This window comes from Echinops telfairi, unplaced genomic scaffold (genome assembly GCF_000313985.2).
Source record: "Echinops telfairi isolate 266 unplaced genomic scaffold, ASM31398v2 ScPeMD7_443;HRSCAF=831, whole genome shotgun sequence".
NCBI classification, from domain to species: domain Eukaryota; kingdom Metazoa; phylum Chordata; class Mammalia; order Afrosoricida; family Tenrecidae; genus Echinops; species Echinops telfairi.
In genome coordinates, this window is record NW_022104341.1 from 59504281 (window position 1) to 59531233 (window position 26953).

General features: G+C 39.0%; 1 protein-coding gene across 2 annotated transcripts in view; it reads right to left on the reverse strand.

The window, feature by feature from the left end:
- Positions 1–4607: 4607 nt before the first annotated feature.
- LEPR (leptin receptor) overlaps positions 4608–26953 on the reverse strand; it is a 95565-nt gene continuing 73219 nt past the window's right edge. The window contains exons 12-19 of one of the 2 annotated variants that reach the window (XM_045291732.1): positions 23761–23920; positions 23576–23658; positions 21166–21382; positions 20371–20553; positions 18400–18495; positions 14897–15002; positions 13666–13741; positions 4608–5724 (exon numbers count right to left, since the gene is read on the reverse strand). In XM_045291732.1, coding sequence (XP_045147667.1) covers positions 4900–5724; positions 13666–13741; positions 14897–15002; positions 18400–18495; positions 20371–20553; positions 21166–21382; positions 23576–23658; positions 23761–23920 — 1746 coding nt within the window. In that variant the 3' untranslated portion in view covers positions 4608–4899. Of the gene's footprint in view, positions 5725–6879; positions 9106–13665; positions 13742–14896; positions 15003–18399; positions 18496–20370; positions 20554–21165; positions 21383–23575; positions 23659–23760; positions 23921–26953 lie in introns of those variants that run through there. The other variant, XM_004699363.2, reaches the window with a different exon arrangement.

Below are 26953 nucleotides of genomic sequence, written 5' to 3' on the forward strand. Positions count from 1 at the left end.
TGCAATCAGTCTTCAGACTACTGTCTAGTCCCATCACAGTTGGAGCCCACTCCCTGCTGTTAAGGACAAAGGATTACTTCTCCTTGAAGGCTTCCAGCCATCAGTCTGGTCCACTCTAGGTGGGGTTCACACCCTACTGATAATGGTTTCGATGGAGAGTCAGGGAATAGATCAAACCTGCTCAGTGACATCCAAAATCAGGCTGCTATCCTGAATCTAGGATCCGCCTATCTTGTCACATGTATACCCCCAATCCCTCCCCTTCCTATTGTGTGTATGTCCCCCTCCCATTACTGTATTACCTATAGCACAACCCCTTCCTGTGACATATGTCCTTACCTGTAATTAGGGGGCTTGCACACCCCCAAAAGATATATAAGCCTTGGTTAGTAATAAACCTTGCTCACTCGCTCCTGCTCTCTCTCCTGCCCTGTACCACCAAGAGGAACTGAGGTGAGCACACTACCATGAAATGCGTCTGACTCCATTATTTCAATCTCTCTTCTAAACTATGAGTTTACTATAATCTTTACTTATCATCACTGTACAATTGCATCTCCTGGACCCATGCCAGTTTGTTAGGGGCTGGCTACCTGACAGGCAATCATTTAGAACATGGTCTTTTCCCCTCTATGTCCAGGAGACACAGGGATGTGTGGTTGCAATGCATCTCTATCCACTTCGCCCGCTGTTTCACATCACATGTGATCCCAGCACGCAGCTGTCACTACTCTTCCAGCCTAATCTGGGAACTCTGGCAACCAAAGCATCTTTGGCATCTGGGATCCATTTGGGGAGGAAGTTTGTTTTCCATCAGTTTTTGAAAAATTAATATCGATGTCCTTAAAAAGAATGTGAACACATGCTTGGTATTTAGAAAAAGGGAGTTGGTTTTATTGAAAAAAGATGAGAGGGTGTAGAAGAATGTCATGCTCAGAGTTATAAAAACTTACTCTGGGTCCAAGATCTCCCTCTACTGCTTTCAGGACTTTTCCAAAGTCCTTTGACTATTTGAGAACTCTATTTGAAAATAAAATGTGGAGGGAGGGTAGGGTGGAAAGGGGGAACCGATTACAGGGATCTACATATAACTTCCTCCCTGGGGGATGGACAACAAAAAAGTGGGTGAAGGGAGACATCAGACCGTGTAAGATATGACAAAATAATAATTTATAAATTATCAAGGGTTCATGAGGGAGCGGGGAGCGGGGAGGAAGGGGGGGAAATGAGGAGCTGATGCCAGGGGCTTATGTGGAGAGCAAATATTTTGAGAATGACGAGGGCAATGAATGTACAAGTGTGCTTGACACAGTTGACGTATGCATGGATTGTGATGAGTTGTATGAGCCCCCAATAAAACGATTAAAGAAGACGTCTGTTTCTACCCCTCTTGTCAATATGCAGCTCATCTTCGAAGGAGAACAGAGAGCGCCTCTGCGCGTTGCTGAGCACGCCTACATCTTTCTTCATCCTGCTAGCCTCGGCAAGTGAGTTCTCTTCAAAATCTACTTAAAACTAAAGCCACAATTTAAAGTGCGACTTTCTGAGTTTCTTCATGGAGATTTAGAGAAACTTATTAGTAGCTTGTGCTGCTAATTCCAGATTTACTATCCATTTTAAATACAGAATAGCAGAAATCCTACTAATAAATTACCAATCTTTGACTATGGGAGCTGATATCAGAGAGTTCAAGAAGAAGGAGAATGTACTGAAAATTATGGTGGGAGCAATTGTACAACTATGCTTGTTGTAACGGATTGTAATAATCTCCGTAAGAGCTCCTAATGAAATGCTAAAAAAAAAGAAAGAAACTGAAAGAAAAGGAAGTGCAGGATTCTAAATTTTCCATAAAATGTTATGAAGATTGCCATTATTGAATGACAAATAATGTTTATATATACCCAATAAAGTATAGTAATAGATAATGAACTTTAAAAAAGGAAAATCAGTAGACAAGCATAGACATAGTATGAAGTCTCTAAATCTATATATGGACCAATGGGTTGAAATGTACCCATTCATCCCTCTCCACGAATGAAGCACCTTGTCATCTCAATATGTTTAAAGTGCCTTCCATGGAGTAAGTGTGCAAAGCAAATTTGTTGAATTGCAAAAACTTCAAATTACAGTCTGGTAGCACAAAGCACATCACATACTTTTAAAACCCATAAAGACATCAGTTAGGCGTGTGTGTGTATGTGTGTAAATTAGTATAAAACAAAGACAACTCAAGATAAAAACAAGTGCACTCCAAAAACAAAGCCAGAGCCCATAGGTATGGTTTGGAAATCTTCTGTCACATGGAGGCGTACTTCAGTTTAGCACTTGATGCACAGATCTATGTGTTTACCAAATACAGTACTTTTAGGCTTGCTTTTGCAAGAAACAAGCCACTGAAGACAGTGGCATCGCTAAGGCGGCTGTCAACCAGTTCAGTAACGCATGGTGTCAGCCAGCTCCCATGAGCCTCCTCTGGCACCAGATCCTTTACTCATTCGTTCACACACACTGCCATCGAGTCACTTCTCGAGTACACAGTAGAACTTCCCCTTGTGTTCTGAAGCCATCGAGTCAATTCCGGGCCTCTAACACAGTAGAACTTCCACCTCGTGTTCTGAAGCCGTAAGTCTTTACAGGAACAGAAAGCCTCAGCTTTCTTCTAGGAGCAACTGGTGGTTTAAAACTGCTGACCTTGTGATTAGCAGCCTAACAAATAACCCGCTACATCACCAGGGGTCCCTACAGAATCCTTAGTAATATTTATTACCAATTTTAATCATAGTTTAAAAGGGGTGCCCCTCTTAAAATGAATTTTTTCCCCAAAGCTATTTAAATGTTTTCACACAAAAACCTCATCATCTTCAAAGTACTCTCTATTACACTGAATACATTTGTCAAATCTGTGATTCCATTCTTGGAAACATTTTTCAAACTCATCTGGACGGCTGACAGCACCTCCCTCATTTTTTTCTTCACCTGTTCTACATGGTCAAATCGCTATCCTTTCATGTTACTCTTCATTCCAGGAAACAAAAAGAAGTTGCACGGAGCGAGATCAGGTGAGTAAGGTGCATGGGGCAAGAGAGGCCTGCTGTATTTTGCTAAAAACTGGTGCACTGAGATGGCTGTGTGAGCAGGTACATTGTTGTGGTGGCAAAACCAGTCCCATCTGTCACAAATCAGACCTTCTTGGTCGCACACTGTTACACCATTTTTTCAGAACCTCTAAATAGCAAGCTTGGTTAACAATCTGACCTGGTGGAATGAACTCCAAATGCTCTCTCTCCCTCACATCAAAAACAAAAGCAAATGAGCATTGTCTTGATCTTTGGTTTCACTTGAGCTTTTTTGGGTGAGGTGATGATGATTGACTTCCACTGGCTTGATGTCTGCTTTAGGCGCCTTCAGAACGACACCGTGTCTTGTCACCAGTAATGACCTTGGGAAAAAAGCTGGGTCACTTCAGAGCTGTTCTTTCAAAGCACGACATGTTTCCAGTCTATGTTCTTTTTCTGGGTCAGTCAGAGACCCTTCTCAATCCCAAATCTTCATTAAAATTCACAGAACCAAGGTCTAAGACAGTCCAGATAACTTCCCCATCTCTTTAATGGTCTGACATTGGTCTTCAAGCACAAGTTCAAAAATTTTGTTGACATTTTCCTCCATTTGGGAAGTTGACAGACATCCAGATTGAAGTTTGTTATCAATTGACATTTTTCCTTTTTTAAAATGAGAAAAACTACTCATACACTTGAGTTATTCCCATATCGCTGTCCTTGTAAGCTGTGTTCAACATCACAACAGTTTCTGCCGTAGTTTTCCAGACCCTGAAACAAAATTTCACAGCTGTCTATTGTTCTCTTAAATTGGCCATCCTAAAAAACGAGGTTCGAGTGAAACTGCTCTGACAAAAAAAAAAAATTCACTGAGACTGGAGAGAACCTTCCCAGGTGATGCCATTGGGTGCACTAACTCAAAGTGAGTTGTTCTATGCTCACCTAGTGAGAAAAATGTGTACTATTTTCTGGAGGGTTTTTGGGGGGGTACCCCTTGAATTATGTGATGGTTTTAAATTGTCTAAATGTAATATTTCTTGATTATAAGAATACAAACAATAAATTTTGAAAAATCTTTCCACATTGAATTACAGCATTATTAGGAACAGAGTGGAAGTCTTTTTTATTTTCTCCTTCTTTTCCTTTAATAACTACTTCATCCTAAAAAAAAAAACAACACAAAAAACTGGTACAAGCTCACAAATACCAATTGCCACAAAATTGTAGCTATAACACCAGAAAATTTTACAAAATCAGCAAATAGGAAAATGGCAGCAGCAACAAGAACAGGGCACGCAGACAAATCAGGTAATTCAAAGCTTCACTGTAATTGGATAATGGCAATTTTGTCTGGAGCACTTTAGAAGACTCAAAAAGTTAATTAGCATAGATGGTTAGCCCTGTAGACATATTGATACATGTAAGCTGGACTTACAAAATATGATTTTAACTACCTAGAGGAATATTTTTATTAAAAATAACTAAGTTATCACTGAAACACTGCACAAAATGTATATAAACAGTGGTTTTAGACTTCCTCTAACAGTGTCACCTGTTACAATGTGCATCCCTTTTGTCCGCCGCCACCCCCTGGCCCCTATGCCAGTGATGTCCCTGATTGGAGACTTCCTGTCTGGCTTGTACGGAGGGATATTAGAAGAATCCATTTACATTGCTAGGCTCCTCATGGTTTTCTCATATTCTTCATTTACACTAGTGAGAAAGGACCGTTAATTTCAAATTCAGCTCTGACTGCCTTTTCTGTCCCGTATCCACCACAAAGAATCTATTATGCTTTATACGATTCATTACAGTATAAAGTTAAATGGTTTTTCAGGTCACATTAAGCAGTCAAGTCACACATCTTACTTTCCATTAGCATCTGGGTCTGAGCAGAGCAAGTCTGAAACTGAGGCATGTAGGAAACAGACGTCTTCTTAACAGAACTTCCTAAGTTGAAGTTGTTCTCTAGAAACTGGGAGCAACTGTCCTGAAAAATCCTGATGTCAGTGAATAAACTGTGGGTGGGAAATGGGCACAACACTCCGGGTTCATCAGTCAAAAGCCCGCCACTTGCTCGCTTTTTGAGTGAAGCGACCCCTAAATAATAGACAGACCTTTTGTGCTTGTTTTCCTCAGGGCAGCTGCCCTCCTGTTTCAACAGCTCAATTCCTTCTGAGAAAGGAAGGTGGGGGGAAACCGTATTGAGATGCTGATCTGATACTATAAAAAAGGCCTGAGGCGCCCTCTCCCAGGAGCCACTAGAAGAAGAATCCTTCCACACAGAGCTTTGGCCAGAGAAGCATCTGCTAACAGATCTACTTAGAAGCCCTTGCTCTTCCTCACTGTCATTGGACTTCGCGTGGCTAACAAGTGTGGCATATTTGACGGAGGGCTGGCTCGGGCTCTCTTCTTCACAGGTAAGCCCATTGCACTTTGCCTCAGAGAGGCCAGTACCGTGGCACTGACCACTGACACACACAGAACCCTTCTGAAGAACTGGAGCTGTCAAAAGTAGAGAGACCATGCTTGCAGACGCCATCTCCTCTTTAGTTTTCCATGATGAATCAACACTGATATCTTCTGAAATGGTTTCCGGCTCCAAAAGAAGCGGACCAAATGTCAGTGAATCGGCATGCTTGATAAAAAGATGCTCAAACGTTTCTGGCTAAAAGAAAAGACACATTTTAATGTTCAATTTTTTTCCTTGCTATGGCATACTTCAAGAAATGGGAGTGTATAGGGGTTAATAATAAAGGGCACACTCTATCACAAATGAGCTAGCTTTAGATTGAAACAAACAGGCAAAAGCACTCGTTGCCATCGAGTCAATGCTGACTCACAGCGACCCCCTGCAAGTTTCTGAGACTAACCATGGGGGTAGAAAGCCCAGTTTTTCTCCCACAGAGTTGCTGGTGGTTTTGAACTGCCAACTATGTGGATCCCGACCCAATGCATAACCACTACACCACTAGGGCTCCTTATATTGAAACAGGTATATTAAATATCATAATCAAAAATAATGATGTAACATGTTAGTGTTTAAAAGTGGAGTGAGCTGCGACTTAGGTCTGAGTTCTTCCAATTCTATGACTCTGAGAAGGTCTATTAACCTCTCTCTTTGCCTTTGACTTTCTTCTTCTGGAAAAATGTGTTCAATGACGAATGTATGGCATTAAAGTACTTCTTAGTGTCTGAAAATTATTTTCTCCTAATCTATAAAAGTTATTGTAAATGTAAGTGTTCTCTTTTACTCTTGAGGAATTCCTAACGTCTCCTACCAAATTAGACTCCCCACCCACCCCATTGCCATTGAGGCGATTCTGACTCATAGTGACCCTCTCAGACAGAGACCTGCCCCAAAGGGTTCCCAAGGCTACCGAATTGGATTGCCATATTGTCCTCCTTTAGAACAGCTGGGGGGCTCACATTCCCAACTCTTCCAAGAGCCGCTGAATGTTAACAATTATGCCAGCAGCGCTCCTGAAATCAGGTTCCCCAACCTGAACATTTAAGCTCCACCCCCAAATTAAAAAGGAGATTGTAATTAAATCACAGCCCCAGGACAACATGTCAAATGTAATTAAAATAATACCATGACATAGATGTCATCTAAGGCAAAATATTATGAGGGTTATGAACTTATCTGTCTTACATTATATTGAAAGTTTGTTTATACTACCTGAAAGTAAGCATTAATCAGTTGGACCAATGACGGTGAGAGAGATGATCACAGACTGTCAGATTGCTATTACTTATAAATAATTTCTTATCAAATACATACTATGGCACATGTGGAATGAAGACAAACACACAAGACAAATGCACATCATATTTTATAAGAGCAGTGGATACATCACAACAAAAACCCTGCCGAGCAGCTACCAATTAAGCTCATACATTGTAAACATTTTGAAACATACATGCAAAATAAAAAATATTGTGGATACATAACATTGAAATTAACAAACTAAGTGCAATATGGAAAATATATTCAATTCATGTGAGATATAAAATTAAATGTATAAAATTCACATTAAGATGAACACAACAAATTTAGATGTACTTCCTGAAATAATGACATATCAAAGCATTCTTTCATAATGGAAAGTGCATTACATGGAAAAATGCAATTCATTTGGCATAATTTCAAATTTCAGAATGAAATATATTAGCAACCAAAGCCATGAAATTATACATCTATCTAAAGCTAAATAGTGAAAGAGTAGACTTATATGGGTATGATACTAAAATAGGGAATAATGAGAAATACTGGAATATTACTTTTCAGTCACTCAGGAGCAAAAGGCAGGGGCACTGCTGCTCTGTCCATTTGGTTTCGGAAGACTGACCATGAGGTTTGGGAAATTTCTTTGCTCATTTTGTTTTCTCTTAAAGATTTAACCATATATACACTGACTTGCATAAAAATTAAATCAGCCTAATCTTAACTTATATATTAAGACCTCCAAATAGATGTGTTACATACTTTTGACATAAAAACAAAAATTACATACAAAAAAATCACAGTATGTGGTCAGATGCACATAAGGTCTTTAACTTATATTTGTGGCATAGTTTAAGCTTTCAAAAACTTCCTATTTTGAATTAATTTGGTGAAAATCAAACTTATTCAAATGCACTTAAATTGGAGACTTCACTAATAATTCATAAGCAGTCACAGTTCCATATATTACTGAACTACAATTTGTCAATGAGTCACAAATCTATATTAAAATATGCTCATTTAAAAGTAGCTTCAATCACTGGCTGCATGTAACTTTTTGAGATTTTAGAACAGTCTTGAATACACATGCATATTCAGATTACATAATCAGAGGGTAAAAATTTAAAAATATCATTTCGTAACCTCACATTTTGATTTCTTATAGCCCATTGACATCTGTTACTAGTCAATGGGAAAAAGACATGCTCTACTCTTCTCCAATTTTTTATTTTATTTTCTGCATTCAATTAAGTCTATGTATAAAAGTCAAGTAAAAGTGATTTAGACATAATCTTCAACTTGATTTTATTTGAGCTAATCAAAAGCTTTGCCAAAAAAAACAAAGAATTTGCCTTGGTTTGAATAATACCCTTAACATACTGAATTCATAACCAGTAGGTGGTCCTTTTTTTTTTTTTTTTTTTTAAGGGAGAAAAATCCTGAACTCAGTATGAACTATTTCAAAAAGCTCCAAAAATAGTCTCCCTTCCTTACATCACTGTTCACTCTCCTGGCTGCCAAAAGTCTTGGGCGGTTGAGTTTCATAAGAAGACTGGCTTGGAAGCTGTTATTTCCTGATCTGGTCAATCTGACCTGAGTCTGTAAGGTCATGGATAAGTCCTCCTGCCCTGTAACCAGAAACAAGCCACAATTCTGACTTTCTTTGAAGTAGAAATGGAAATTAGTGCTTAAGCCATTTTCAAAGCTAATGAACATTGAAATTCTCAAATTGACCAAAGTTAAATGAAAATAAAAGCTACAAAACATGCAAAAGAATATCCAAATGGATCCATTTAGTATCTATAAAGAATGTAAGGTAGAAAACTTAGACATAAAGATGTATAAATGAAATAGTTCCATTGTACTCTGGTGCTAAAAGTTATTATATTTGCAAAGTTATGTGTCAGCAGTTCTGGGGTTCCCTCTTGAGAGGTCACCTACTAGCTACTTGATAATATCTAAAAGATATGCCATGACACCAACAGTCATGTTTTCAATGTTTTATGAGCCCAAAACTGCTAACCCTCAAGTCATAAGATCCTATTACTTCTTTAAATTTTAAATGACTTGAAAAGTAATCATATATCTAAAAAGAGCTGAACCCAGACCTATATTTTTATGCTAAATTTATACATCTATTTAAAGTTCCAAGTCAAGATAATCCCACTCTATTTTAGTTCTCAACAGTTCCAGCAAAACTTTCTTAAGACTTGGTCCCCTTCTTCAAAAGGTAAAAATCTTCTAATACTCTACAGTTGGGAAGTTGACACATTTGGGTTCGTCTGTAGTGGTCATGATTAGACTTCAAAGAATGTCCGTTCTCTGTTTAGAATAAATGAAACAAAGTAAGAAAGCAGAATAAAATTAAATAATACTCAGAAAGCAAAATATTTCTAAAAACATTTCCTGATCAGCACAGTTATGGGCTATAAATCCTTGCATTTATATCACAGTAAATTACTTTTCTATGAAAAACAAAATTTTGCACTAAGGTGACCTTGAACATTCTCTTAATAGAAGCCTTTATATTCAAGGCATCTATTGTATAGATAGTCTTAATTAACCTAGAAAAGAAAAAGAAGAGTAATTCAAAGAAGAGAAGGACAAAGATCTGAAAAAATAAATTGGAAAGAAAAACAACAGCAAGTTTAGAGAGTTTGGAACAAGAAACTAAACAGAGTAGTGAAAAGAAAAACACAAAATAAAAGGAGGTAAGAACTGAAATGATGAAGAAGGAAAGAACCAAGATAATTATCATGGATTATTTTTTAGCCTGAAAACATGTCTAAGAAATCATCTGGTCTATGTCTATTTTTTGTTAAGGTTATACAACTAAATAGAGCAAAAAGAAGCATCTTTTCTATATATTTTTTTTCTTTTCTATATATTTTATAATACAAAGCAAGATTAAAAAATATTCCAAGCAAAAATCTATAGAAAAATGTATTCTTCATTTGACTTTTTGACATTTTCCACTCACTGTAATAGAGATTGGCTCCCATACTTTCTCCTGCTTCCTAATTACCCACAGACTTACATACAAATAGTAGGCAAATCAAGAAATTTTTAAAAATTCAAGATATATTTTAAGTGAGTAAAACATAGGTCTCCGAGTCCAGGCATATGCATGTGGAGACGCAAAGGAGACAAATGTTTGGACTAAAGCTTGCAATTCAAACCAGTGTCAGCTCTTCCATACTATCGGAAGGGCATCACGGCCATTTGAGGGAGGAAGCTGCAGGGTCTTTAGATTTGTAAGGATGGTATTGTGGGCATGCTCAGATGGCTGCGCTGCTTCTTTGGGGGTCTGCTGCAGGCAGAGGAATCCAGGGTAGATGTCAAGGAAAGACCACTGTGAATTTAGGTGCAGCACTCTTCATCCAGGTCTCCGTAGTCTGAAAGTGCGTTTCCTTCTCTCTAACCCTTCCCTGTGCTTTTCAATTTCTAGTGAAAATGGCAGGTTTGGTATCTTGGGGGACTCACATCATGTTCCTTTGAAATATTCTTTGAGGTTTAGAGAGCAAAGTGAAGTCTAAAGAGGCAAGATCAGGGCTGTAGGGTGGATGGGATAAGGTTTCCCAATGAAATTCCCGTAGGACGGCTCTTGCTACCCTCTAAGAATGAGTAAGTGCGCTGTGGTGATAAACAAATTTCCTTGGCACACTTTCCTGGCCTTTTTCTCACCAATGCTGTTTTCAATTTTCTTCAAACTTTTCCATTAAAAAAAAAAATCAACAACAAATCCCAACTCACTGCCCTGGAGTCAGTTCCCACTCAGGTTGTTGTTGTTAGGTGCTGTGGAGTCGGTTCCAACCCACAGCACCCTGCGCACAACAGAAGGAAACACTGCCCGGTCCTCTGCCATCGTCTCGACGGTTCCTGTGCCTGAGCCTGTGCTGCAGCCACTGTGCCCATCCACCTTGTGCAGGGCCTCCCTCCTGGCTGCCCCTCTGCTTTACCAAGCATGATGTCCTTCTCCAAGGATTGGTCTCTCCTGACAATATTCTGACTCACAGCAACCCTCTATAGGCAGTTCAGGGGGAGAACTGCCCCTGTAAGTTTCCAAGACGGGAACTCTTCACTGGGGTAGAAAGCCCTGGTTTTCTCCTGTGAACTGGCTGTTTTGAACTGGGGACCCTGTGGTTATCCGCCCAACACGTAACCCACTGCTCCACCAAGGCTCCTCTAATGAATGAATGAAACGTGTGAATGAGTACATTTTAAACATGAATAAATTATTTTGAGGACGCAAAAGAAGACAAGTTCCATTTTAACTACTGTTAAGTCACACACATTTCCGCAATCCCACTGTCTTCATTGTTAAATGATAAGGAACTTTGAAACAATGCGTCAATAGCCCAGCCTTATATACAACTATGTGCTTGTTGAGCAAGTAAATGAATGATAAATAAAAACATAGGATTTAAATAATATTATTATTAGATATTATTATAACTATAATAGTACTACTATTGAAATTCCTAATGGAAGATAAAGGGGAGTACCAAATACCTGATTAATTGAAAAGGTCCAGCAACTCTTACACTGGAAGGAGGCACCACGGTGTATCGTGGACAAGTACATGGCTGATGAGGACATGCATGAGCATGTGACTGGGTCGACTCAGACAAAGTGAAATTTCTACCAAATGAATGACCACATGTCAAATTCCACATGTGCCAGGTCCAAAGACAGAGAGAGTGATGCCTCTTTTGTTGAAAGAGTATAATTTAATATTTTGTGATGTTGGCTGACTACAATATTAATTACTATCTGGTTCATTCATTCATTAATAAGCTGTAGAGCAATGATTTTTTTAAGTGTAAATCATAGACTTTAGTGTGTTGAGAAATCAATTTAAAGGCTTTCACCCAGCATTTTAAAAATGCAAGATAAAAATAATGGAAAGAACACAGAGGGCAAGACAAGTAGCAAAACTAAGTACTATTTCCTGCAACTTTTTTTCTTCAACTTTACATATCCACATCTTTATGTGTACTAGGTTGTAAGATAAATGTGTGCAAAATAAGTGTAGTTACTACTATGGGACATGGTCAAGGGGAGAAAAAAAGAAGAAAGTCAATGTTATAGAAGACAGACTGATAGCACAGGCTCAGAATCAGACAAATGAGTAAGCAAATCCTAACCCAATCAACTACTGAAGATAATGTTCAGGGCTTTCTTTTATAAAGTAGAGATAATAATGCCTACCACACAAATTAAGTAATGAATAATCATGCAAAATAATAATGTATCATAAAAGAACTAATATTTCCTGAGACCTCAGTATGGGATAGGTATTATCTTCTTTAACTTCCCAAAACAATCCTACATGGTGAGCATTATTATCTTCGTTTTACTAAGAGTAGGAGTAAAAGTCAATACGAAATGCAGCAGTGCCCAACACAGTGACTTTCGCACAAATAAGTGTGTCTTCTGATTGCCACACAACTGTGAATTATCGGCAATCCTTTAATAGCTTTCTAGTTTAAAGTATCGTAAAGTCAGAGAAGTTCAACAAATATCTGTGGTGGATAAAACATAGTCTTTGAACCCAGGGCACTATCATTAAGAAATGAAACACCAACATGTTCTACACAATGAGAGTGGGATAAGCTGTTTTCAGCTATATTTGCTAAAGAAAAGTTTCCAGAAAAATAGGCCAAAGGCTGGATCTCTGCTGCTGATGAGAGACCTCTATTAGTGAATAGAAATGGGAAAGATATAATCAAGGCCCAGTCACAGAATAAAATTGGATAAGTAACTTAGAAACAAACTATAGTGCGAAATCTTTGAGTATTAGCCTAAGAAGACTGTTCTTTATCGGATAGCTGAAAGAAAAGTGCTGAGGATATTTTAGCAGATGATGGGGAATAAATAACAAGATGCAATCTTGTGGCTTAAAAGTAATCTCCAAGTGATTATGGTTTATAAAATGGCATACATGTTTTTGCATGAAAATGAAATTATATTTTTTACCAAGTCTATTGTAGGAGATCAACCTCACTTCATGAAAAATTATTAGAATCAATAAATATTTGGTGAACCCTAGAGACTTTTGAGAAATTATAGAAATAACTACAAATTATTTTATCTTAGTCAACTTATTTTCTAAAAAGTCCTTTAATTTGAATGGAACTATCTGTATAAATGTGTTATTGTAATAACAGCATTTTTAAAATTGCAGTACTTGAAGATAGGATTACTCATATATTTTGAAAATGGTATTATTTAAATACATTTAAATAACTGCCAAATGATTGTAGAGCTTGGAATATTGATTCAAACTGTGTTGCCTACAAATAAACCATTTCATACCAAAAATAAGTGTCTAGATGATATTCTCTTCATCAGATTTGACCTTTAATGTTCTAATATTCACATTATCATTTACTCAACACAGAAGGGTGTCATGGGCTTGTCAACTCACAGACACTACATTCATTCACTGCCATCGAGCCAATCTTGAGCCCCAGCTGCCCTCCAGGGCAGAGTAGAACTGTGCCCTGGTGGGCTTCTCAGACATGAAATCTAGGTGAGACTAAAACGTTCCAGGGAGCGGCTGCTGAGTTAAACTGCTGACCTTGTGCGGAGCCACCCAACATGTAACCCACTTCGCCACAAGGACTCCACAGATATTAAACTGGCTACTGAAGTCTCTCTCACTAGGGTTACTATGAGTCAGAATCAATTCAGGAACAGTGAGCTTTTAATTTTTTTGTAAAAGTATAGAGTCTGTTCAACAGATTCATTGAAATGGATTTCATCAAGAACTTTTAAACTTTAAAAGAGTTAAGGCTCTGGAAGTGATATGTCATCTAAAAATATAATTTTAAGTATTTTGCATTTTTTCCTTTCAAAATATTTATTTAAAAAAAGGACCTTCTTAAAATTAAGTCCTTGTGCCCAGGAACAATTCTTGGGGTTTGGAACATCTTCCCAAAACAGCTTCTTCATTCTGTAAAGAATAAACAAGTATTAAAGAACAACACAATGATTAAAAATAATAAAACAGCTGATATAGATATACTTATCCGATAAAACAATACAACTGCCCCACAGGGTTTCCTCTCATGGTTATGTGTTGAGCGGCTAATCACAAAGCAATTCAAAGCCACTGGCTGCTCTGGGGGATGCAGCTTTGTACTCCTGTAAAGAGTTACAGTCTCAGAAACCCACAGGGGCAGTCCCCAGGGCAGTCCCCTCCCCCCCCCCCCAACCCCTGTCCACAGAGTCCCTATGAATTGGAACCCACTGGGTGGCAGTGAGAACATCTGCAGGAGCAGAGTATCAGGTCTGTTCTCCTGGGGAGGGTCTGGCATGTTGGAACTACCAATCTTTTGCTTAACATCCAAACACTTAGCCACTGTGCCAGCAGGACTCCTTAAAATTCAAGATTGACAGAAGTATTAAAAATCACAAGAATAGCCAAGATTTACTGAAAGCTATCATCCAGGCACTGGGCTAAACAATGCACTCAAAAAAATTAATATACATCTTTTCAATGACCTGCAAATGTTTTTGTAAACAATTCAGCTTAATGTGCCCCCCTCAGCTCACTTGGCTGGCTGATGAATTTGAATTCTAAAATAACTTTCTCCTCTTCTTTGCTAAAGGACAAAATTGTCTATAGAGAGAAGACATATGTGAAATGATATCACTGGTTCCTATAGCTCGGCAATGAGTGATGTCATACAACTTTCAGACATTTCAATGTTACTTGGCTGATAAACCAGACTGTAGCCACCTGTGTTGATCTTTAAAAAACAGAATGTCTATGACTCACAAATAAATTCAGTATTCCAGTTCAATATTAACCACTAAGAGGCCTCAACCCAAATTGCAGAACTCTAAAATCCATTTTTGCTACCTCAAAACACATACTGCCCATTGTAAGACTATTATTCCTTGAAATTATACATATTAAAAAATAAATTTTCCATAAGGCTTATGTTATCTTAGCCATTTTCCAAAAGCAGGCCTTTTTAAAAATTTTATATTGAATACATTTAGAAATATTTAGAATATCTCACTTTTTTCTGATTTGGATGGAAAATTTAAGTTTAAATTCAAGAGCTTTTGCCATAAATATTCTTAACACCAAGCACAATACCTTTGATGTGATATTAACAATGTCCCAAGAAGTAAGACTGAAGCGGAAATAATTATTGGCACAATTACATATAGACCTGCATCATTCTGGTGTTTATCAATATCATCTGAAAAAGAAATACAATTCGCAAATCTCAGAAGCTTAAGAAAAAGTTAATAACTTTCCGCATAACAGTGTAAATATAAAATTGTGTGGTGAGGAAATAACCCAGGCAGCTGGACTTTATGAAGAAGACTGCAGCACCAGACTGAAGGAGATTCGTGAGCAACCCGTGACCCACAGTGACCGAACCTTCCTGTTCAAGTGGAAAGGACTTGAAATATTTACTGACGAAGACCAAAGACTTCAGCCTGTATTACACCCCGACAGTCAAAAACAAACAAACAAAAACCCTCACAACTGGACTAATGAGCAACATCATGGTCAAGAGATAAAATACTGAAATGGTCAAAGATGTCTTTTGACTTGGCTCCCTTATCATCATCACTCATGGAAGCGGCAGTCAAGACATTGCAAGACATTTAAATGCTACAAAATGAAAGTGTCGCTTTGAGGATTAAGGTGAGCCTGGCCCAAGCCATGGATTTCAACAGTTTCACATGCATGTGAAAGCTAAATAATGAATATACTGTTTAAAAGAATTCACAAAGATCTCTTGAAAGAAGTACAACCAGAATGCTCCTTAGAATCAAGGATAGCAAGGCCTCCTGTCGTGTACTTTGGGGATATTATCAGGAGGACTGGTCCCTGGAGATGGACATCATACTTGGTAAGTAGAGGGTGAGCCCACAGGAAGACCCTGAACAAAAGGCATAGACCCATGAATGCAACAATGAACTGCAATTTGGCACCAATTGTGCGGACGGGCGGTGAAGGACCAGGCAGAGCGGGCTGGACGGCTCCTAACAACAACGATACAAAAATAAAAGTATTGTTTTATGTTAAAAAATATGTAATGTCCTTAAAAATGTAAAATTGAAAGAGGAAGATAATAGTATATTCTTGATCATTTTAGAAAGCATTATCATTGTTCAAGATTATTGCAATTTAGTAATGCTTTTTTTTCCCGGTCAGTCTTCTGCATCTGATCACTTTTAGGTTATAGGAATATATGTGCCAAATAAAATCCTTAACCTCACAGTCTAAGTGCGCCCTACAAAACCTGTGAATCTCTCTTGTTCCCGTCAGACATATTGGCGCCCGCCTTGCTGTTTCTTGAGCCACCAACTGGGCTCACTTCTCTAGGCATCCCTTTATCTGGAATATTCTCCCCCTTTCCGTGCAGGAGCCTTCTCACAAGTGCCTCCTCAGAAAGATCATTGTTGCCTACCCTAACTAAACCCCCTACCTAAACTCATTTCATCTTACTTTTGCTTTGCTTCATAACACCCATTTATTTTTCCTTTTTAAAAATCGTGATAAAACACATACAACATAAATTGGCCCTGCCATGTTAACCATCGTCAAGTGTGGCATCTGGTGGCAAAACCTCATTCACTCTGCTGTGCATACGTCACCACTATTTATTTCCACTTATTTCTAGCGGACATTGTTACATATAATCGATTATTGGTCACTCTGCTGTGCATGCATCACTACTATTTGTTTCCTCTTATTTCTAGCGGACATTGTTACACATAATCGATTATTGGTCACTCTGTTGTGCATGCATCACCACTATCTGTTTCCTCTTATTTCTAGTGGACATTGTTACACACAATCGATTATTGGTCACTCTGTTGTGCATGCATCACCACTATTTGTTTCCTCTTATTTCTAGCGGACATTGTTACACACAATCGATTATTGGTCACTCTCCCTGCTGCTTTTGCGTGTCATCTAGTCCTGGTCACCTCACAAAAGGTTAGGGGTCAGGAAAAAAGTTGCTTGATCAGGCACTGTCCTCATAACTGTTGCTATATTTGAGCCCATTATTGCAGCCGTTGGATCAATAGCCATCTTTTGAAGGGTCTTCCTGTTTTCACAGACCCTGCAGTTCACCAAACACGATGTCCTTCTCCAAGGACTGGTTCCTCTTGGTCACATATCTAAATCCAAGACAACATTTTCTTCTTCTGGCAGTGGAGGGCATATTCTTTACCAACACCATCACGCCAATGTATCAATTCTTCTCCTCTAGTCATTGTCTCTCACCCTAGACCACTAGAATTTTAAGCTACAGAAGAGCAGGGAATTGTGGCATTTGATCAATTTCCATCATTTTAAGAGTACTCAGTAAATATTTAATAAAACACAAATAAAACATTCTAACTCTTTTTATTCCAAAACCAGGTAAAACCCTTCTTTCTTGAAATTTCATTTTAGGTTTTTTGTATTTTAAGACAATTGGAAAAGTAGTCATGATCCAAATATTAGTAAAGGCAACTATGCTCCAAGTATGGTAATATTAATCAAAGATAGCCAGGGGCTCTAGCCAACTTTTTTTTCTAAAACTATCTCTCTAGTATAAATTCTTTAATGAAAAAAATATTTCCTCTTAAAGATTTATATAATTTTTGAATTATATATATTTCATAGGAAGATATGAAGGACCTTCAAAAATTTTTGGAAAATGGAATTAAAGGATCATGGAATTCTTTCCACAAACTTTTTTGTTCAGCTATATAGCTACCTTTACCTTACTCCCATAAACTTTTCACACAGTTTAGAAGTAGAGTCTACGCACCAACATAAAAATGTAGTATCACCAGGCTTGATCACGTTATTTTTACTACCAGCACGGAACTGCCAATCAGGTCACAAACTGATGGCACCTCCTTGTAGATGTGGCTTCCTCACAAGGAGCACCCTGGGAAACTAACTCTCTCTCTCTCTCTCTCTCTCTCTCTCCCACTTCCTGCTGGGGAGTCACTCTGAGACCTGCGAGAGCCCTGTGATGCTTCCACCACCATTGGATCCACAAGACTTTTCACCCATTGGGACTGTGATTTCCTGCATTCTGCATCATTGCATGTGGCTGTGTGCGTCTGGCGAGGGACTTGTGGACTAGAGTTGGATTGGGCTGGGATGTTTCCCTGATCTATAACTACGTGTTGAGATAAAGCTCTTCCTTACACATTTATGAGTGTCACTGAATTTTGCTTCTCTCGTCAAACCTGCCTCATACTGACTGGCTATCCCATCATAAAGAGAATGAGCAGATAACAGTACTGGTTACCCCATCGTAAAGAGAATGAGCAGATAACACTACTGGTTACCCCTTCATAAAGAGAATGAGCAGATAACACTACTGGTTACCCCATCATAAAGAGAATGAGCAGATAACACTACTGGTTACTCCATCATAAAGAGAATGAACAGATAACACTACTGGTTACTCCATCATAAAGAGGATAAGCAGATAACACTACTGGTTACCCCATCATAAAGAGAATAAGCAGATAACACTACTGGTTACCCCATCATAAAGAGAATGAGCAGATAACAGTACTATCATTAACAACTTAGAAAACCACATGTCCATCTAAAAGGAGAAAACTTACCTTGGGTAAAAATCTGAATTATCTTCGGTTTTCCCACTCCTTCCATAAATATTGGGTAAAGACTGAACTGATAATTCTCAATGGGGATGAAATGACCTGACAATAAAAATATATTGGAGACTCATTTTTTCTGAATTAAGATTAAATAGTGGAGTCTGAACATTTAAAAATTAAAGTGAATTTCATCAATCTCCAAACACAGTAGTTGTTGTCTATGAATTAAAACAGTCTGTGAATTAAGAAAGTTCTCAGAAACAAAGGACTCTGAAATCTCCTAGTAATTACCAAAGGGAAAAAAACATTTTCAAATATATATACTTTTAAAACCAAATATAGAGCAGTTCAACTTTTCAAAGGCATTTCTCAGACCACTCTAATGACAGACAGTTTGTTCAAGTTCAGGATCCATGAGTTGTTTCCCCCAATTTTTTTCTTCCAGGGAAATATGTTCTACCTTCTTTCCCTTACCTCCAAAGTGAACAATTTGTTGTCATAGAAATTTAGATTGCTTAGTTTCCTCGTGCAAAGAAGCTAGGAGGTTAAAATCTTGTACACTCCTGTGGGAAGAAGGTGGGGAAGAGGACCCAGTGTCTCTGCAGGATCCAGGAGCCTCGACTCCCTGGGGGCTGTGATCTCCTCAGCAAAGCACATCATAGTACCACGGGCCTCCAAAAAGGCGGTGGGAAAATTCCATTATCTTCTCCTTCCATTTTTTCCCTGAACTTTTTGAAGCCTCTTCTAACATATTTTTGGGACATACTTCAATACATAACAACAACCATTTAATATATATTTTAATTCAATCATGTTACGTTTGTTGAATAAGATTAAAACATTTCAATCACATTTGGTCTTGTTTCTCAATATGTACACAAAATATAGGGACTCTGATAGTGCACTCTTAGTACTAGGCTGCTAACTGAAAAGTCAGTGGTTTGAGCCCACTAGGCACTCCACAGGCAAAAGACGTGGCAGTCTGCAGCCACACAGATCTAGTCTAGAACCCCGATGGTGGTTCTTCTACACTGTCTATAGAGTTGCTATGAGTCAGAATGAACTCGGTGGCACGTACTTATCCGCAGCTGACCTTGGTTCCCAAGTCCTAGGTCCCAGACCAGATGGGAACATTCTTGTGTTTTAATTGCCTGCTACTTTCACTCACTGCTAGGGGCAAAGACAGTCAGTGTACATTGGGGGGAAATCATTTGGGTAACTCATTCATTGCCAAAGAGTCTATGCCGACTCAGCGACCCTACAGGACCGGAGAGAACGGCCCTTGTGAATCTCTGAGGCTGTAGATCTTGACAGCACTAGAAAGCTCCATCTTTGTCTCACGGCAGCTGGTGGTTTCAAACTGGTCTGCTGTGGGCAGCCCCAGGTGAAACCAACCACTACACCACCAGGGCTCCAGAAACATTTGACAGTAGATATAAAAAAACACTTTTTTTTTAAGGTTAAAATAAAAATAAAGCTGAAAATGACATAAATGTTTTAAAATAAATAGTTTACGTAAAATTTACAGTAACATTAGGATAGAAATAATGGTTGCAAAGGTTGTGAGGGAAAAAACATGGTTGTGATATAATAGCAAATGAAAAAATCAGTATAAAAATGACATGATCTGATCACACTGGTATAAAAATATTCAAATAAAAACTTCAAGAAAATAGGATTAAATGTTTCCTATAACATGAGCGGATGCTCTGTGTGATGAGTGGTTGGGCTGCTACAGCAAGGCCAGCAATCTGAAGCCACCAGCCCACTGCAGGGGGAAGATGGGGCTTTCTCCGCTGGTAGGGCTGGAATCTCAGCAGCCCAACAGGGCACTTCTGCCCTGGCCTACAGGGTTGCTATGAGTTGGAACGGACTTGATGGCAGTGAGTTGAGTATCATCTACACACCTGTTCAGATGATGTGTTTTCATATTCTGTGGTGTCCTACTCATCCATTGGACTAACTTAGGAAACTTACCATGTATATAGTACTTGTTAGCAGCTGAAGGGATTCTAGTCCATTTAATCTCATTGTCTTCATTAAGACTTTTCCACTCCAGGATAAAATACATGAGCTTGTAGTCACCGGGTAACAGCATCCAGGAAAGAATCACACAGCTGCTGTTCAAGGGGTAAGCACGGAGCAACTGCACGGTATTTACTGAGGGGAGATAAAATTCACTTTTTAATTCAAACTGAACGAAAGTCTCCTATTATCTCCTGCCCTTTAGGAACCTGCTATTTACAAGAGGAGGGCAGAAGAAGGAGAAGGCAGACATTCACACAAGGAATAAGGCAGAGAAACTACTGCATCACAAGAGCAATGTAAGCAACAGGATATGAGAATGTATCATAGGTTATATAGTAATCTACCTAAATGCTCATTAAAAACATGTTGGATAGAGCGAAAAAGGTGTCACAGCCAGAATGGCGCACAAGCCAATTAACTACCCTCTTGGATACTCCCCAAACGCCTCTTTCCCACTGCTGTAGGGATGCTTTCAAATCACAAACCCGGTCATTTTACCAGCTTCTATGCACAATCTGGCTGCTCAGTGCAGGTTGGAGGTGCAAACTCACCAGTTCTACCACTCGGGAGAAAAATGGGTAACAATCTGCTTCAGGAAAAATCTCCAGCCTTGGAAACCCTCGGAGCAGTTCCCTGCTATCCTATTGGGTCCCTCTGAGTTGGAATCCGTGCAACGGCAATGGGGATTTGCAAAGGTTAACCATCAAAGGAGACACTGGTTTAATATTTTGTACCTCTTCTTACCTTTGCTCATAGTCCTTGAGAAGGTCATATTAAAATTCATAAATGAGACACCAATTGAATTGATAGCCAAAATTGTGACAGTGTGTGCTTGCTCTGTCCAAGGGAAAGTGAATTTAGTGTCGTTCCTCAGATCTTCTGACCATGTTCCATTGCGGGCAGTGTGGTGCTTCAGCACATACTTTCTCACGCTGCACAGTGAGTCATTTTTCATCAGGGGCTGTAGTAAACATACATAGTCATTCCTTTCAGGGCCACAGTGCTTTTTGTATGCCAAATGAACTCAAGGGCCAACAACCAAGCTCGTGCAACTCTTATACATTTTCACTTAGGAGTCCGGGCAAGCATAGCCTATTTCAAGACGGAGGTAAGGCAGCAGATAAAGGGGGAGAGGGGAGAGGATTCTATACCAGCTTCTATGAAGGCTTCTGAATGGCTCTAGCCCAGGGGTCATCAGAGTTTTTAAACAGGGGGCCAGTTCACCGTCCCTCAGACGCGTTGGAGAGCCGGACTCTAGTTTAAAAATAAACTATGAACAAATTCCTATGCACACTGCACATATCTTATTCTGAAGTAAAAAACAAAATGGGGCAAAAACACCCCGTGGGCCGGGTAAATGTCCTCGGCGGGCTGCATGTGGCCCGTGGGCCATAGTTTGAGGACCCCTGCTCTAGAGCATAGGAAACTTATTTTCCTTCTCTTGGCTATTTTCTCAGAACTCAGAGAATAAATTACTTTGAGGTATACAGAAGTAGTGATCTCAGTAGGATTTGTTTCTACCAAGACTTCTCACCCTAACCCTAGAACAAAAAGAGAGATGGGCAGAAGTCACCTAAAGAAACAAACCCAGGATGACTCTTTCACCTGAAACAGTATAAAGCTGCAAAGATGGGAACCATCATTTATCTCATTCCCTGTAAGACATGCCATTCCTCTTCCCCTCCCCATGATCGGCTGTCCCTTAGAATGAGAGGCGAGGTATTTATAATAACAGATGTATATGGCACCCAGTCCTATAGTTTTTTCTTTTGTCTTTTTTAAAGCAAGATATGTCTTGAAAACCCCAAAATAAAATACATAACCAGCTCAATTCTATTTTCTAATTTTTCAGTATATCACGATAGACACCCTTAACCCCATCACCTTCACCAACTGCTGAGAAAAATAAATCCCACCGATTCTTTGCAAACCCATAGAAAGTTTAACTCCACACAACAGACCGAACTGGTGCTTCTCAACCCCTCCCAACCCCACTGAAGTGGCTTTATGCCAGAAATTGGAAAGAAAAATAAGCATGCATCCCTGTACGGCTTTGAGTAACCCACTGCCACTGAACCACGTGACTCATAGCTGCCCAATGGGAGAGAAGCACTGCTCCTCCTTGGAAGCAGGACCATGGAGCTGTTCCTACTTAGTTCACATTTGGGGCACAGACACTATTTTAGGGTCCCTGATGGGGCAGTAGGGAACCCTAAGAGTGTGGCCGCTAAGCACTCAGCTGCTGATTTGAAGGTCAGTGGTTATAAAGCAGTTGTGATGATTTTTAGCTGCTGACATAATTAGAATATGTTAAAGCTAAGACTAGATTAAAGGTCGTGAAGTAGGTTAAGTTTTGATCTTAACCCACCTGCCCTCCCCAGAAGCCCGAGGAGGCAGCTTGATTCAATAAAGGTTTACAGCCTTAGAAACCCTATGAAGAGTACAACTTTGTCCTACAAAACTGAAATGAGTCGGAATTGACATGAAGGCAGTGGGTGTGGTTTCTGGTTTGGAATTCTGCTCCTGTGTTCCATCCATAGTACAACTCAGTTATCTTTTATTATATCTCAAAAATGAAATGAAATATAAGATCCAGCGTCTTATGGAGATTACAAGAGAATGAAATAAATGGTGCGAGTCCACTGCTGTAGAAATAAACAGCAGGACAGACAGACACAAGCTCAGGCTTGCAGGACATGCAGTCTGCTGGCCAGGGGGAGCAGACAGACAGCCTGACTGGTGCCAGTGAACCACACCCCATCCACTCTGGTATATGAAACCCAGGATTAATGCACCTATAGGGACAGCAAGTAGAATAAGGGTTTCGGGGGTGGGGGTGGGGGTTTACAGTGGTGGTGGTGGGTGGGTGCGTAAAAGGGAGCCAAAGTCAAGGAGTTCAGGAAGGAAAAGAATGTTTGGAAACTGACTGTGGCAGCAATTGTGCAATACTGCCTGATGTGATTGAACTGTGGAATGATATGAAATCGGTATTAACTCCCGGTCAAATGGTTTTGCATAAAATTAAAGAAAGGTGACTGAAAAAAAAAACCTTGAAATGCATGCAGGGAGGCCAGAAATGCGAAGGCTGGCAGATCTGGTGTTTCTTCTTCCTAAATAAACTTCTTTTGCAATTCAAAAAAAAAAGCAGGAATACCTTCCAAAGCAAGGTGACATTTCTCTCTTTTTTAAGGGCATCCTCATTAGTTATTCCCCAAAATTCAGGTCCTCTGATTGGGACTGCAAAATGACAAGGAGTATAAGTATTAGGAATCCTTTCCAGCAATATTTGAAGTGGGCATCACACACTTTAGAAGACATATTTGTAAAATCTCTGCAGACCTTTTATGTCTGTGACAACTGTGTAGGCTGGATTACTCCAATCACTCCAATATCCTTTTCCATCCAGCCTCTTACAGCGCACCTGCGCAGCGTAGACTGCACACAGGTCTGACACCACAAAGCTGGCAGATCTTGATTTTGAGTCATATACCTCATACATCTGCAAAATAAGGCAAAGCATTATGCTAATCATTACTAACGCACATGCATCTCAAGTGCACTTAATAAACAATAACACAAGTTAACACTGTTCCAAAATTTAAAGGAAGTTACTCTGAGTTCTTGCTTTAAAATACACATTAGGCTGGGATTTTGAGCTTTTTCAAGAGAAAGATTTCCTTAACTGAGTATTGCCTTGCTGATGACAAATTTTGAGCTTCAAAATTTCAATAAAGAAGCACCTATTGTAGCTTATATTATTAAATTGCTATTTTATCTATGATAGGCTCATAAACAGACAATGGCCTTTACTTTTTGAGTTGTGTATTCTCCATATAAAAAGCAAAATGTGCAATTAAGTAGCATAAATAAGAAGAGCACAGCAGTTGATTGAGTTTTACTTATTTAATTTTTTTAGACTAAAGCAGGAGAAAGAGGCATGTTTTTCTCAGCTGTGTAACAAGGCTTGTATGATGGGGAACCTCTTTTCAACAAGAACTCCTAGGAAGAACCGACGTTATAGTCAAAGTTTTCATATGTGCGCCCATTGTTGAAGCCACCGTGTCAAGGCATCGCATTCACCGGCTCCTCCTTTTTCATGGTGCTTCTCCTTGGCCAAGCATGACGTCCTCCTCCAGGGCCTGGCCCCTCCTGAGACCATGGCTAGTAGCTGAGACAGAGTCTCCGCATCCTCACGTCTAAGGAGCATTCGAGTTGTGCTTCTTCCAAACCAGATTGAATCATTCTTCTGACAGTCCCTGACATATTGAGTATTCTTCACCAAGATAATAATTAAAAGGTCATGGATTGTGGATGCAAGCAAAAGAAAATCCTGGACAAAGTCAATCTCTTATCTGGAAGTATTTCTTTGGTCCAATTGTGAGGACAGCGGGCTATCTTCTGATTCTTGCCACAGACAAATGATGGTTTCCAGGGCTGCAGCCATTAGCTCAAGCACCTCAACTGGCATTCCCGTGATTCCAGGAGCGTGTTCTTCCATGCGGTGCAACCCATGCCTTCAGTGCAGACTGGACGTCTTCCGTAAATACCATTGGCTCTATGCCACGTTTTCAAATAGGTGAATACCAATCAATGCTTTTTGGTACAATAGGCTTTAAATCTTCTTTAAATGCTTTCTGTGTCATTCAATATTTCTCACATGAAATATTTCAATATTCCAATTTGAGGCTTCTTTTTTCTTCATTTCTTTCAGTTTGAGAAATGAACATATTCTTCATCTTGATTGTATAACTCCGTGTGTATGCATATTTCATTATAATATTTTACTTTGGCCTCTTGAGCAGGCTTTTGGAATCTTCTATTCAGCTCTTTAGTGTCATTGCTTCTAATAGTTTTGGTTATTTTAAAGTCAAGACAAAGTTTTAGTTTCATCTGATATCTATTTTGACCGTTTCTTTCATGTTTCTTTAATTACTGGTTTCATTTTTGTGTATGTCCTTGGCATCATCTCACAACTGTTTTCAGGCATTAAAGTTCAGTGTATTAAATCTATCCTTGAGATAATCTCTATTTATCTACGACTTCAATTAGAACTTGAGTATGATCAATTGATGGTTTGTTCCACAGAGGGACCCTGTCTTTGCTCTCATTGATAATACTGAGTTTCTCCATCATCTCTACATATTCTATCCATCAGGTCCACAATATAAAGTTGCCAATTATGCTTTTAAAAAATACACTTGCAATGAATAAGTTGTTGATCTTGCAAAATTCTTTCACATGTGTCCTCCACTGTGGTTTTTATCACCAAAGTCATATTTCTGATTGCCGAACTTTTAAATTCCTATTATGTGTAATTGTCAGTGAATTTGACTGCATGCCTGATCAATTTAAGACTACAGATATTGGCAAGAATCTTTCATTTCTTCATTTTGGGGATTAGTGGTTGATGCATAAATTTGAATTTAAGTTATATTTTTCCTTCCTTGTATAGACATTATCCTTCCAAATACAGCACTGTATTTCAGGACATACCTTGAAATGTTCATTTTTGACAACGAATGCAAGGCCAGACCTCTTCAACTTCTCATTCCCAGGATAGTAGACCATATAATTGTCCAATTCAAAATAGGGAAATCAGTTCATTTCAGCTCACAAATGCCGAGAATATGTATCTTAAAGCAGTCTACTTCATCTTTGGCAACTTCCAAGAGTCCTAGGTTAATATTGTGTCGGTTCCATATCTGATGACCAATCGATGTTTGGCGTTGTTTCTTCTCACTTTGACTCATGGCACATCAGGGAATGAAAGTCCCCAAAGATTTACTCCATTCATGTTGGCTCTACATTGAGGACTTTCATTGGGCATTTTGAGTTGAGCAATTATATGCTTTACTATACCAGGGATGACAACCTCCAGAGATATGGTGCCATCTTCACAGTCTAAAGAACATTTCAAGATCCATCTTGAAGGGCAACGCTATCTGTGACAGGATATTGTCTAAACTCCTACAAAGAAGCCCTGCCGATAAAACTACTACTTGATTTTATTCGCCAACCACCAAATCTAGTGATGAAGATCTTGAAATATCCTACCAATTTCTTCAATCTGAAGTTGATCAAAAATATAATCATTGACCATTATTGGCAATTAGAATGCAGTAGTTGGAGACAAGTAGAAAGGAACAGTAGTTGGAAAATATTAATTTTGGTGATAGAAATGCAATTAAGATCTCATGGTAGAATTTTCCAAAGATAACACCTCATTGATTGCAAATACCTTTTTTTAACAACAGCATTGGTGACTGTACATTTGTGGACATTATCAGATGAAATACACAGGAATGGAGTTGACCGTATCTGAGGGAAGAGAGGACTGAGAAGTTCTAAAACAGCAGCAGTCAAAGCAAGGCCAAGGGCTAACTGTGCAATAGATCATCAATGGATAATATGAAAATTCTAGTTGGAGCTGATTAAAAGTAAAGCAAGTCTAAGAGAGCCAAAAATGACCTTGTAGATATCCCACCTGAATATACAGACCAGCCAAAGAAGAGATTTGGTATATGGAACATTT